General features: G+C 40.8%; 1 protein-coding gene across 1 annotated transcript in view; it reads left to right on the forward strand.

Annotated features, from left to right (window-relative positions):
* Nucleotides 1-7,496: 7,496 nt before the first annotated feature.
* The window catches only part of LOC134221039 (protein aveugle), a 76,306-nt gene continuing 69,857 nt past the window's right edge, over nt 7,497-13,945 (forward strand). The window contains exons 1-2 of the mRNA XM_062700218.1: nt 7,497-7,636; nt 7,696-7,809. Coding sequence (XP_062556202.1) covers nt 7,601-7,636; nt 7,696-7,809 — 150 coding nt within the window. The 5' untranslated portion in view covers nt 7,497-7,600. The remainder of the gene's footprint in view (nt 7,637-7,695; nt 7,810-13,945) is intronic.

Here is a 13,945-nt window from a genome sequence, read left to right on the forward strand (position 1 = left end):
AATCGTGTCAGTTTTTCTTTAGACTCAAAAATCGAAAAGAACATTGTTTAATTTGAAATTGAGAAATAGATGAAAATTGCTTCCTCGACATTTTCGGTCTTGTTTGACGTACGGATTCAAACGCACTAGCAAAACACCGCAGGGCACTTGACTCAACCTTTGACAGTTAACTGTCTCCAATCGATTGCCAAACGCGGTCCCAATTTCAAATACATTTGAATTAACGGTTGCGGATATTTACACACGTATCGGATACCAGCCTCAATATCTGTTATCTGTGGTTTCAACAAGCACCTCAAAACTACATTTGACTATGCGTGAACGGATGCATATTTGGATTACCTGCACCCTGGTGGGTTTCAGTAATGCACAGACAGTTTCAACAAGTCATTATTGATTTATTGGCATTTATCGGTGAGTACAACATCTAAAGCTCAAAGTAAGAGGGAGCGCAACAATGAAGAACAGTATGGATAGGTGTCACAAGCGAGCGACAGTATGCAAGACAGGCTTGTCTTGCAAGAGTAGTCACCATGCTACTACCCAGGAACGTTCCTGGGTGGACGTTAGCAGAATAACAGCGATTTCAACAATGCTGTTCTCACAACTGGCCCTCTACTAAAATTTCAATTTCTGTTCGCTTCATACTCGTCGCTCGCTTGTGACACCTATCCATACTGTTCTTCATTGTTGCGCTCCCTCTTACTTTGAGCTTTAGATGTTGTATTCACCGATAAATGCCAATAAATCAATAATGATTGAGTCATGTACGGTGATCAAAAAACTTTCCCAGTTTCAACAAGCACCTCAAAAAATATTTGGCTATGTGCGAACTTATACCACAGAGAACAGACGTTGAAGCTGCACTCACTATGTTGTGATAGCTTTTTACTGTTCATTTTGAAATAACTTTGGAATGTCGCCGTTATCCCGTGCATAATCAGCGCTAGCGTCATCAAAAAATGCCACTGTGCGCTAGTGTCGTGCGCATGCAAGAGTATAGCAGCGCCATCGTGTTGTCAAAGTGAGATTATGAGTTGCAATGTCGACGTCGTTGGCGCTGCGGTTCGGTTTGTTTGTTTACACATGTTTAACAAGAAATTTTGTTCGAGCCTCCATGTCTGTTCTCTGTGCTTATACATATTCGAATTAGCTGCACCCTCGTGGGTTTCAGTAATGCACATGAGCTCAGTATCTCGTACTCGACTCGACCGCAGATAACAGATATTGTGTATCCGGAACAAAGTTAGAACGACTTTTATACCGAAGTTGTATTTTTCTCCAGATACAGGCAACTTTCCCAACTTCGGAAATAGTGCGCTGGATTCACCTAATGATGCGCTAAACAACGCATCAATTAGTTTGACAGATAAAACTTCGGAAAAAAGTGTTAGAGTTTGGTTTAAACTGATCACCGTGTATTGGGTTAATTATAACAAACATATGAGTAGTCACATGAGAACGTGTAACCAAGAGTAAAATAAAATAACGTCATTCGTTTTCTATATCCAAGCTGAACACACGCTCCTTTTCTTCTCTCTGCTAAATATCACCGTTTTCAGGTTATGGGACCAGCCCTAACCCCGCGAAAGTACGCGTTTCGAACACGTTCGAACCAGTTTTGCGTCGGTTTGTGAGAATCGGAGAAGTCGCGAGTTACGATGGAGGTGGATAGAAAATTTATCTTTTGATGGATCAAACTACGCTAATTGGTCCTTTCGGATGGAGATTCATCTCGAGGAATTAGGCCTCTTGGAGTGCGTGCGCGGAGAAGCGGAAAATCTTCCGGAATTGCAGATTCACGTCGGCGACGATGCCGATACACAGGAGAGCAAGGAGGAGCTTCTAGCGGATCGCCTCAAGCAGGATATAAAATGTAAATCGGTGCTCGTCCGCAACATCGCCGACTCGCAGTTAGAATATATTAAGGGCAAGCGCACCCCAGCTGAGATTTGGACTACACTCGAGTCCACTTTCGCCCGAAAGGGAATCTCCGGACAGTTTTACCTGTTGAAGCGGCTTTCGGCGATGAAGTATAATGATGGAACATCAATGCAGGCGCACTTGCTTGCTTTCGACCGGATGGTTCGAGACCTGGATTCGGCCGGAATCAAGATGCACGAGCACTTGGTAGTGTTTCACCTTCTACAAACGATGCCAAGGTCATATGATCAGCTAGTCACCGTGCTGGAGACCCTGTCGACGGAACAATGTACGCTGGATTTTGTTAAAGGCTCGCCTGTTGAGCGAAAGCATTAAGCGTGAAAACAACGAAGGCAGCTGTGGAAGCAATTCGTCGACGGCATTCACAGGTAAAAGTGAGAAAGCTAAGTTTAAATGCTTCGCCTGTGGCGAATTTGGACACAAGCGCGCCGACTGCCCCCGGCGGCGTGATCACGACGTTGCAAAGCAGGAAGACTGAGGAAGAAGGTGAATAAGAAGGAGAAGGCGCACGTCAGCGAGTCGTCGGAAGTGACATTCATCAGCAGCTGCATCGTCGATGAAAAGCCTGCTGCTAGTAATAGTGGTTTCAGTGGATACTGGACTCTGGCGCGTCGGATCATATGATCTGCTGCGATGAGTATTTGCGTGACGATGCAGCTATTGGACAGTGCAGTGATGATAAAGATCGCATCGGGCCAGGTTCTCCGAAGTCACCACAGGAAAAGTGGACATGGTAGCCCACATCGGGCAGCGAGAGCTTAAGTGTGTAGTGGAAAATGTACTGTTTGTGCCCGGCGAACTATAATTTATTCTCGATCCGCCGGTGCGGCGAGCTTGGTATGGAAGTAGTGTTTACCAAAAACTCTGCCGTGATCAAACAAAACAAAGAAGTAGTGTGCACCGGTCGCCGTACCGATAGACTGTATGTGCTAAATGTGGACGTGAAGAGAGTCGTGGGTTCGGAGAGCCTGGCAACAGTGCGTGAAATGGACGATGTGCAGTTATGGCACCGAAGATATGGCCACATCGGAAAAAGTGGACTGATAAAACTGATTGGTGGTGACATGGTGCGTGGCCTATCGCTGAAGAAGAATAAAGTGCTTAATATGAAAATATGCGGCCCGTGTTTGGAGGGGAAGCAGACTAGGAAGCCGTATCAAGATACGCCGCTACCACGGAGTTCCCGCCCGCTCGAGTTGATTCACAGCGACGTATGTGGTGCGATGAAGCCAGCCGCTTGGAATGGTAAGCGATATCTAGTGACATTTACCGATGACTTCACCCACTTTTGTGTGGTCTACGTCTTGAACACAAAAGACGAAGTGCTGGAATCGTTTAAATCATATGTGGCAATGACCGAAGCTCACTTTGACAGCAGTATCAGTCGCTTGCGTTGTGACAACGGGGGCGAATATGTAGCCAAAGCGTTCACTGAATTTTGTGCTGTAAAAGGTATACGAGTTGAATACACTGTACCCTATACCCCCCAGCAGAACGGCGTCAGTGAGCGTCTCAACCGCACAATTCTGGACAAAGCACGTTCGATGATAGCTGATTCGGGATTGAGCAAGTGTCTGTGGAACGAGGCGGTTCAGGCGGCCGCCTACCTGATCAACAGGAGCCCAACTTCGGCAGTGACATTGAACAAAACACCTTACGAGTTGTGGTACGGTCACAAGCCGGATGTGTCTCGGATGCGAATCTTCGGCAGCTTGGCTATGAGCCTTATTCCGCAAGAAAAGCGTAGTAAGCTGGAAGTCCGCAGCAAGGCTAGTCATTTTGTCGGATACGGGCCAAACGGATATCGGCTATGGGATGGTAAGAAGATATTCATTGCGCGTGATGTGGTGATCAACGAAGTGCCGGCACCTCCTCTCGGAGGAAGCGTTTGCAAAGATCAGGCTGTTCCGGAAAGGAGGAACTTCTTCGGGTGGTTGCATTCAGCCGTTGGTAGAAGCTGATGATGATCGCCAGCTTGCTGGACCGGTGGGGCGCCAGTGTGATAAACCGTCGACTCAAGTCGAACAGCATTTCGAGGCGGTAGACACGGCAGAAGACCTTTCCGATGCTGAGATCGAAGAAGAACAAGGTGCTGAGCATGAACCGGAGCCACTGGTAGCCAACAATCTACGCCGAAGTGAACGGAACCGAAAGCCGCCCAGGAAGCTGAATGATTACATGTGCATGGCGTTCGCCCTCAATGCGGAGAACTATGTTGAGAGTATCCCCGAAACCATCGAAGAGCTACAGCAATTGGACGATTGGTCAGAGTGGAAGCGTGCCGTGGATGACGAGTTGCAGTCGTTGGCTGACAACGGTACATGGCAACTGGTAGACTTGCCTGCGGGGCGCCGGCCGATCGACTGTAAGTGGGTTTTCCGAACGAAGCACAACCCGGATGGATCCCTGCAGAAGCGAAAGGCAAGATTGGTCGCTAAAGGCTTCACACAGAAGCACGGATTTGATTTTTCGAAACCTATGCGCCAGTCGTGAGGATGGCTACCGTTCGTGCTATGCTTGCGTATGCCAATCAGCACGATTTGTTCGTGCATCAAATGGATGTGTCGGCCGCTTTCCTCAACGGTAAACTCACGGAGGATATTTATATGCGCCAGCCCAAAGGTTTCGAGGAGGGAGAAAAGGTGTGTAAGCTGCTCAAATCCATTTACGGGTTGCGTCAAGCGTCGAAGGCATGGAACGACCGCTTCAATGAATTCATGGCCAAATGCGGGTTCGGAAGATGCGAAGAAGATAGCTGTCTCTATGTGCGCTACGGCAGCAACGGTCCAGTCTATATTCTATTATACGTGGACGACTTATTGATTATTTCAAAGGATCTGCGCAGCATAGAGATGGTAAAGCGAATGCTTAAGAAGCAGTTCCGAATGCAAGATCTCGGAGAGGCCAACATGTTCTTGGGCCTACAAATCGATCGGAACTGGAAGGAAGGCACCATGAAGCTGCGCCAACCGTGCTACATTAACGCAGTCCTGAAGCGATTCAGCATGGAAACATGCAAGCCATCACGTACTCCCATGGAGTCCAACTTGCGGCTCGAGCAAGCACTGGAAACTCAACACCTAGGAAAGCCGTACCGTGAACTTCTCGGCTGCCTCACGTACCTAGTTGTGACATCGAGGCCGGACTTGGGTGCGGCAGTATCTTTCTTCAGCCAGTTTCAGTGCAATCCATCGGAGCAACATTGGAGACATGCGAAAAGGATGTTGAGATACCTGAAGGGTACGTTGGACTACGGGTTGGTTTACAAGCGGAACGAAACCGACCGACAAATCGTTGGGTTCGCGGATGCAAGCTGGGCGGCCGATGCCAACGATCGTCGCTCTACTTCTGGGTACTTATTGCAGGTTTACGGGTCAACGACAGCGTGGAGTTCCAAAAAGCAAAGACCCGTGGCGCTCTCATCTACTGAAGCCGAATGTTACGCCCTGGCCGACTGTGTTTGCGAGGTTCTGTGGACACGCAAGCTGTTTGCAGAGCTGAAGCTGTTGGACTCTGGGCCGGTGAGGATTTATGAGGACAATCAATCCGCGATTGCCATCGCTGAGTTTGATGGGCCATCGAAAAAGTTGAAACACACTGAGGTAAAGCTCTCGTTCATCAAACAGTGTGTGAAAGAAGGTAAGGTAGAGGTGAGTTACATACCCACCACTGAACAAACAGCTGATATCCTTACTAAAGGGCTCACTTTCGCATCCTTTGAGAAACATCGTACAGCTCTAGGAGTAGTAATGTGATAAGTTTAAGGAGGGATGTTAGAGTTTGGTTTAAACTGATCACCGTGTATTGGGTTAATTATAACAAACATATGAGTAGTCACATGAGAACGTGTAACCAAGAGTAAAATAAAATAACGTCATTCGTTTTCTATATCCAAGCTGAACACACGCTCTTTTTCTTCTCTCTGCTAAATATCACCGTTTTCAAAAAGTTCGGTTCGGAAGTCCCGACTTCCGAATTCTAAGTTGGTGCTACGCCGACAATATTGAGGCTGGCATCCGATACGTGTGTAAATATCGGCAACCGTTAATTCAAATGTATTTTAAATTGGGACCGCGTTTGGCAATCGATTGGAGATGGCGCAAGGATCATTTTTATTGAAAACGCAGCCCGAATGCGCCTGTCAAATGAATTGGCTGCGTTCGACGGTTGTTAATCAGCTGCGTCCGTATGTACTGCCGCAATCAATTGCGTAGATGCAGGAAGGTGAAACGCCTGTCATCCGCGGTGCAATAGCACTCCACCCAACATCGTTTTTGGTTCTTCTGTTTTTGGTGCCCAGTTTCTGTGTGGTATACCCGAATTCAGCTGCTCATTGTGGGTAATTGGTTCGTACGCAGTTAGTGCTAATTGTCGGCAATTAACTTTCCCTGGCGAAAACTTGAAATTGGTTGAGGTATATCGAGCCTTTAGTGTTTGTATGGCTTTCTTATGTCGAAAAGAAGCCCGTTGATACTTCCGAATCTTTGTTATCATATGAAATCAGCGAAAATAAAACAAAAACATTGTACGCCATATTGAACGAATGGTGGGTAGGCGTATTAGTTTCCTCTTCAGTCCCCTGCGTAGATGGCAGTAGTAGGCCAACGTATATTTATCAATTCAAAAGTTGACACAGGATTTTCTATAAAATTTGTTCTAGCCTAAATATCTGTTATCTGTGACTCGACTAAGTCTTACACTAACCACAGATAACAGATATTGAGGCTGGCATCCGATATGTGTGTAAACATCCGCAACCGTTAATTCAAATATATTTTAAATCGGCACCGCGTTTGGCAATCGATTGGAGATGGCGCAAGGATCATTTGGTTTCACAGTGTGACGTCACGCGTATGAAGACACGACTGCGTTCTGATGAATTCCTTCCATATTTGACAGGTGTCGGTGGTTTGTATATAAACAAAGGTTCATCCGCTTGCTGCGTGAGATAGGATGAACCACATGAACCTACCACCGATAAATGTCAAATTAAGTTCATTCGATTGAGTTTTTGAGGTTATGTTTATTTGATGTAAAACCTTATTGTTATTGAAAACGCAGCCCAAATGTGGCTGTCAAATGCATTGGCTGCGTTCGACGGTTGTTAACCAGCTGCGTCCGCGTGTACTGCCGCAATCAGTTGAGTAGATGGCAGTAGTGGGCCAACGTATATCAATCCAAAAATTTACACAGGATTTTCAATAAAATTTGTTCTAGCCTAAATATCTGTTATCTGTGCACTAACTTTTTGATTATTCAAGCCTCGATATTCTACTATTCTGTAAAAGTGCATGGTTTTTGAATAATTTTCTAATTCCTGTACCTTCTAAACCCCATACAGACAAAATTTGTATTTAATACAGACATTTTGCTGAGATGGATACAGACTTATAAAAATTGTATCTGGCATCCCTGCAGAGACTTGGCATAAACGATTAAAATTTAACACAAAATTGAGTTCAATTGAACGAGCGTGTGGCTCACCGCTCACGTCTCATCATCCTTTTGCCATCAGGAAAAAGTTAAAAACAAAAATGGACGCAGCCATTTGTTGAGTACAAAAATAAAAACAAACAAAAGTTAGATTATTTTTTCAAAGTTGAATGTAAATAGTAGCTACTTTTTTCCATTATAATCAACAATTCAAACTAGCATCATGGTTGTAGAAAGCACTCCTGTGACGAAGACGAAGGTAATGGTAAAATTCAAAATTGTTTATTTCATATTTACTAATGTTCGGATTTAAAATAGATTAAAACGGCCCGCCCAAAACCCGTCTATCTGTGGACCGTAGCAGATACTTTAAAGTGGTTCCGCAGGCACTGCAGTGAACAGTTTGGAAAATACAGCGATCTGTTCCAAAGGGTAAGAATTAATCTTCAAATGATAATATTTAATTTAGTTTTAATTAGTAATATTTTTTTTTTGAGAAATGGCAAAAAAGAGATCGCTCTTTTTTAGAGCCATGTTGCGAAATCCGGTAAGCAAGTTACGTATTGCTGTGTTGAAAAGGCTGTATTATGTCCCATGTCCGTGTTACATGGGAACATTTCCGCAGGCCTGGGGAAATTTCCAAAACCCCACCCAGTGCCAAGCCAAAGTGGGGTCATGGAACCAAACATTGTCACATGGAGTTAAATGCATGATTTGTGGTGGAACCTCTCACGCCAAGGACGCATGTCCTGTGAGAGAAGATTCCAATAAATTTAAATGTGCAAATTGTGGGGCAATCATAATCCAATTCTGGGAATGCCCTTCACGCAAAAGTTTTGAATTCCTGCAAAATTGATGACGGAAATTCCAATCGGATCCCAGATTCGACGGAGAAATTTTCAAACGCTCAAATTTCGAACCAGTTACCGGTCGAGCAATTCATACCCACCACACACAAACAAATTTTGCGCTCGTCAACGGAGCAAGCACTTAGTAAATTCCAATTTTCGAATGTACCTACGTATGCAAACATCGCTGCTGGTAGACAAAATTTCTCTTCTCAAAATGAGGTTTATACCCATGTCCCAACGGAAAATAATGGTCATGTTGTGATTCAGGTAGCATGACTGCTTCGATTTGATTTTTAATCGAACAATTGCATCACATGATTGATGCAATGTTCAAAGCAAATACCATACCAGAAGCTGTCTAGGTTGGTATAAGTACACACAAAAATTGTTATCGGACTCCGTTTTAATGGATCTAAATAATTGTGTGAAAGTTCTAAATTAATGCCCGCTCTCTAAAGGGTAAGGAAGATTAATTATTCAACTTCCTAACAGTACATAATGTGCAAATTGCCATTATAACTGAAACCTATTTAAAACCAGTACTCTCCATTAAACGAGATCCAAATTATTTTATCTACAGAAATGATCGTCTTGACAGCGCCTGTGGTGGGGTCCATTGTCATTAATAGACGTATCAAACATAAATTATTTTCTTCGTTTGAAACCAAAGTTTTGAAACCTTGGGAGTTTCTGTTGCAAATTTTGGTCAATTTTCTTCATTGCAGCCTATTTGCCTTTTCAATGCAATGGGCTGCAAAAGAATTGTTGAAAGCTGATCTTCAAATTATGACTCGCAACAAATCAAAATTCTTCGTAATTGGTGACTTCAAGCCAAACACCGTTCTTGGAATAATGCTCAAAGCAATTCCAACGGCAAAATTTTATTTGAAGATTGTCTTGCGGGATATACTATTCAATATCCCAATGGCCCTACTTGTTTTTCTTCCAGTCGAAATCCTTCTACAATTGATTTAGTTTTAACGGATTCAAGTCAGCTGTGTGGCCAATTGGTAACTCATGCTGACTTTGATCTGATCACCTTCCTGTGACATTTGAAATCTCACAAGAACATTTATAATCCAATCAGCCTCACTTTTAATTATCATAGAGCTGATTTTTATATAAAACATATATCGATAGGAATTTTGATGTTAATATTCCTTTGGATACAAAGTGATATTGACAATGCGCTCGTATCTTTGACAAATGTAATTGTCGAGCCAGAGGCATTGCAATTCCTAAATGTGAAATTAATAACTCCATTATTATTGACGACGATCTTCAGCTGCTGATCCGTCTTAAAATGTGAGGCGAAGGCAATACCAAAGAATCCTGCATCCCGCATTGAAAGTTATTTTTGAGATTTGCAAATGAAATTAAAAACGTTTCGCTATTCTGAGAAATACCAACTTTGAGAATAATGTCTCAAGTTGGATCCCAGTTCGAAACCCTTTTGAAATTAACGAAAATTCTTAAAAACCTCAAAAGCCAATTCCAGCGCTTAAAGAGGGAAATAAAATTTTATTAAAAATGGCGAAAAGGCAAAACTTGCTCAGCAGTTTGAGAGTGCCCATAATTTTAGTCTAGGTCTCACTAGTCCATGAGGATCAGGTTACACGAAGCTTCGAAGACATTCTCAACCAAGATAATGTTTTCGACCATTCGTTGGAACTAATTTGGATGAAGTGAGATCTATTATAGAAAATTTAAAATATGAAAGCCCCGGGTGATGATGGTATTTTCTACATACTTATCAAAAACTTCCTGAGAGCTCTTTATCCTTTTGGTTAATTTATTTAACAAATGTTTTCAATTGGACATTTCCCAGATAAATGGAAAACGCCAAAGTTGTTCCAATTTTGAAGCCGGACAAAAATCCAGCTGAGGCTTCTAGTTATTGCCAATCAGTTTGCTTTCTTCAATAAGCAAACTGTTTGAAAGATTATTTTAAATAGAATGATGGTTCATATTAATGACATTATTTTTGTGATGAGCAATTTGGTTTTCGCCATGGGCATTCAACCACTCATCAGTTATTAAGAGTTACGAACTTAATTCCTCAACAAATCTGAAGGATATTCGACTGGAGTTGCTCTTCTTGATATAGAGAAAACATTTGACAGTGTTTGGCATGAAGGTTTGATTGTAAAATTGATGAATTTTAATTTTCCTCTGTACATTTAAACTGATCCAAAATTATTTATCAGATTGTCACTGCAGGTAAACTATCAGAATTCTAAATCTGATAGATTACCTGTAAGAGCTGTGTTCCGGCAGCATACTGGGGCCCATTTTGTATAACATTTTTACTTGACTTACCTGATTTACCACCAGGGTGTCAAAATCTTTGTTTGCAGATGACACAGGTCTCTCCAAAGGGCGAAGTTCGTGTCATTTGTAGTAGATTGCAAAAAGTTTGGATATTTTCTCCACTTACTTGCAAAATGGAAAATTTCCGAATGCTTCCAAAACTCAGCTTATAATTTTCCCACATAAACCGAGAGCTTCTTATTTAAAACCTTCTAGCAGACATATTGTCACTATGAATGGAGTTCAATTAATTGGTCTAGCGAAGCTAAATATTTAGGACTTCTGCTAGATCAAAATTAACTTTTAAAAATCACATTGAGGGCCTTCAAGCCAAATGTAACAAATATATTAAGTGTCTATATTCACTTATAACAGAAAATCAAAACTTTGTCTTAAGAACAAACTTTTGATTTACAAACAAATTTTAGACTCGCCATGTTGTATGCTGTAATATGGACTAGTTGCTGCAATACCAGAAAGAAGGCACTCCAGAGGATTCAAAATAAAATTTTGAAAATGATTCTGAAGTTGCCTGTGGTATAGTACCAATGAACTTCATAGAATTCTAATATTGAGACATTGCAAAAAAATGTCCAACAAAATAATTTCCAATTTTAGATAAAAATCGTTGCAATCTTCTATTGCAACGATTAGCCCTTGTACCCTAGTATAAATTAGGTTAAGTTTAGTTTAAGTAGAAAACATTGTAATTCCTACATGGTTCAATTCAACCATAGGAAAATACCAAATGCCAGAGGCAATTGAAATGTGTTAATAATAACTAAAAATATAACATAGCAAATAAGGATGATAGTGTTAAGAAAACACGGAACACCTAGTCTAAGAGATGAATGCATGTATTAGATAATTAGCAAATAAAATTAGTAAAAAAAAAAAAAAAAAAAAAAAAGCTCCTTGTCGCTTACCTCTCCAATTGCAAAACGCACAAAGCTTTCCCAGACTTCCTAGCTGTATTTTGCTTCGGTGGGCATTTCGATGCAAAATGTTCCCACTTCTTGCAGTTGTGGCACGTGTTGTCCTTCTTCGCCGAACTGCTACGCCGTTTGGATTTTGGGTTTGAATACAACGCACCTTCTCCGTTGGTATTTTTAGGTGCACTCGACAACTCAGGGATGCCAAAAATACAGATTAATCTGTATTTATACAGATTTTTAAATAGTTTTCAAATACAGAATCTGTATATACAGATATACAGATTTTTTGAATCACGATCTGTATGTACAGATATTTTAAATTTTATTTGGCTGTACCGTGAACTATCTGTAATATATTTTTAGTGTTTCATAGACCTCCTATTCAGGACTACGAATTCAATTTTTCCATGAATAGTCTGACAGTTCCTTATTGAATTCCTGTGACGCGACTGAAAGAAGAAAATGGTCTTGTTTGGTTACACATTATTACAGATAGCAATGTATGTCGTATGACTTTAAATGTGTTTTTGAAGATGAATTTTGCAAGGATCGATTGTTTTGAACCCGCAAGATTTGTATACACAAATAGTTGGTGAATTTAACGGGGAAATGTTAAGAAATAATTAGTTTAGTTGGACGTTAAAAAAGTGGGTTGGAGGCAGAGACAAGTGAATTAAACAAGCCGCTCGAATTGGACGTGAATTAAATGTCTGAACATCTGATTTGACTTGAATGAATTCAACTGAGCTGATCCATTTACTTGTTCTGGGAAAACGTAGCATAAGTGACATTTTCCTTAAATTGATTATAAAGATAAATGCTTCCGTTTTAGAGTTTTGCGGCAATATGTTGATTTTTTATAGATTTTCTATATAAAAGTAAAAATCACAGATCTTTTTTCTTTGTTATAAGACGAGTCTGATATTCGATTTAATTCCACTACTTTATCGTACCTGATTTGATACGTATTTTGACCTCAACAGTAAGGAATAGTACAAACTCGTCTTATGACAAAAATATGTTCTCAAAAGCTTAAAAATATTTTTTGCATTAGAATTTTGCGCTCAATTTGTATGAAACAATAACATTTTGAAACACTTTACACCCACTAAACTAAATTTTTGACACTTACAACCTTAATTTTCACAGTTTGATTTCAATACAGATATCGATACAGATTTTTTTAATGAGAAATACAGATGAAAAGATTTTTTCGGTAGGAAACGCAGATTTTCATTTGGCAACCCTTCACGTCCTGCAAAATTTTTGCCTTCACTGCATCCGATGTTAATGTAAGGTGCTTGGTGGCCTTGTGTCACTGCTTCTGCCTCATAAGCAGGAGATTAAGGGTTTGATCCCTGGCCCTTCCAATTTCCTATTAGATAATTTTCATTAATCATATAACTCAATCTCTTTGCAAATCATATTCTCATTGCTAGCCAGTATGATTCTAAATATAGAATTGTTATAAAAGCGCCTGTTACTTAGTAGCAGTAAATAAAATGTAAAAATAGACTGGATTCATTTGTACCCGCATATGAATGCTATATACGGTCGCTATGCTGCAGGCCCCATACAAGTCAGAATGTGTGAGGTTGAGTGCGGTAGCAATGGATGGTACAGAAAGAAAAAACATTAATAAAATTGAAAAACCATTGAAATTTAAAAGTTGTTGGTTCTTTTTCGTAGAGAGTCTCATATGTTCAGTGCAAAGTTAGTCACTTTTGTTTCCAATGCGTTTGAAAGTTTATGACAGGTTCCAAAATTAAAAGTTTAAACTTTTAGAATCGAAACGTAGAACTGTCAGACCGAAATTGTTACACTGTTAAAATTAAAAGTTTTTCCTTCTAAAACGAAAAATAAATATATTATTTTACTTTTAAATTTTCTTTTCATTTAATGAAGACAATTTTTTTTGAAACATTTTATTTAATTTATTGTTTGTCCGATATTTAAATACTAATATAAATAAAAATCGTTGGAATCGTTGACGCTGTTGGCCTCTGCTGAACCAGGCATTCTTTAATCGTCGTTTCATCTGTCGAAAGAATGAATGAAATATTTAGATTTTTTTTGCACATAGGTGGCTTTGAATTGTCCTGATGTGACCTACCTTAACTTATCTAGTTAGTACGCCTTTTTATTATTATGTTCGGCACACTGCGATCAACGGTTCCGCATCCAGCCTGACCGTTCCGTACTGTAAAAAAAAAGAACAAGCAATTTTAGTGTTTATGTTAACATTTTTCTTTTTCAATACTTGGATCTAGCTTTCGCAGGCGACTTACCTTGGATTGGATGTTTCGAATATTCCGTTTCAATCGGATGGTTCCCTAGGGAAGGCTGATTTGAGGCAAAGCAACGGAAAGAACTCCCGCCGTTGAGAGCCATCACGTAGTTCGAAATCTAATCAGAGAAACAAAAAAAAAATGATATTTTTAATGGTTGGGTTCACTCGTTGGACATTTTAGG

Source organism: Armigeres subalbatus, chromosome 3, assembly GCF_024139115.2.
Source record: "Armigeres subalbatus isolate Guangzhou_Male chromosome 3, GZ_Asu_2, whole genome shotgun sequence".
NCBI lineage: Eukaryota > Metazoa > Arthropoda > Insecta > Diptera > Culicidae > Armigeres > Armigeres subalbatus.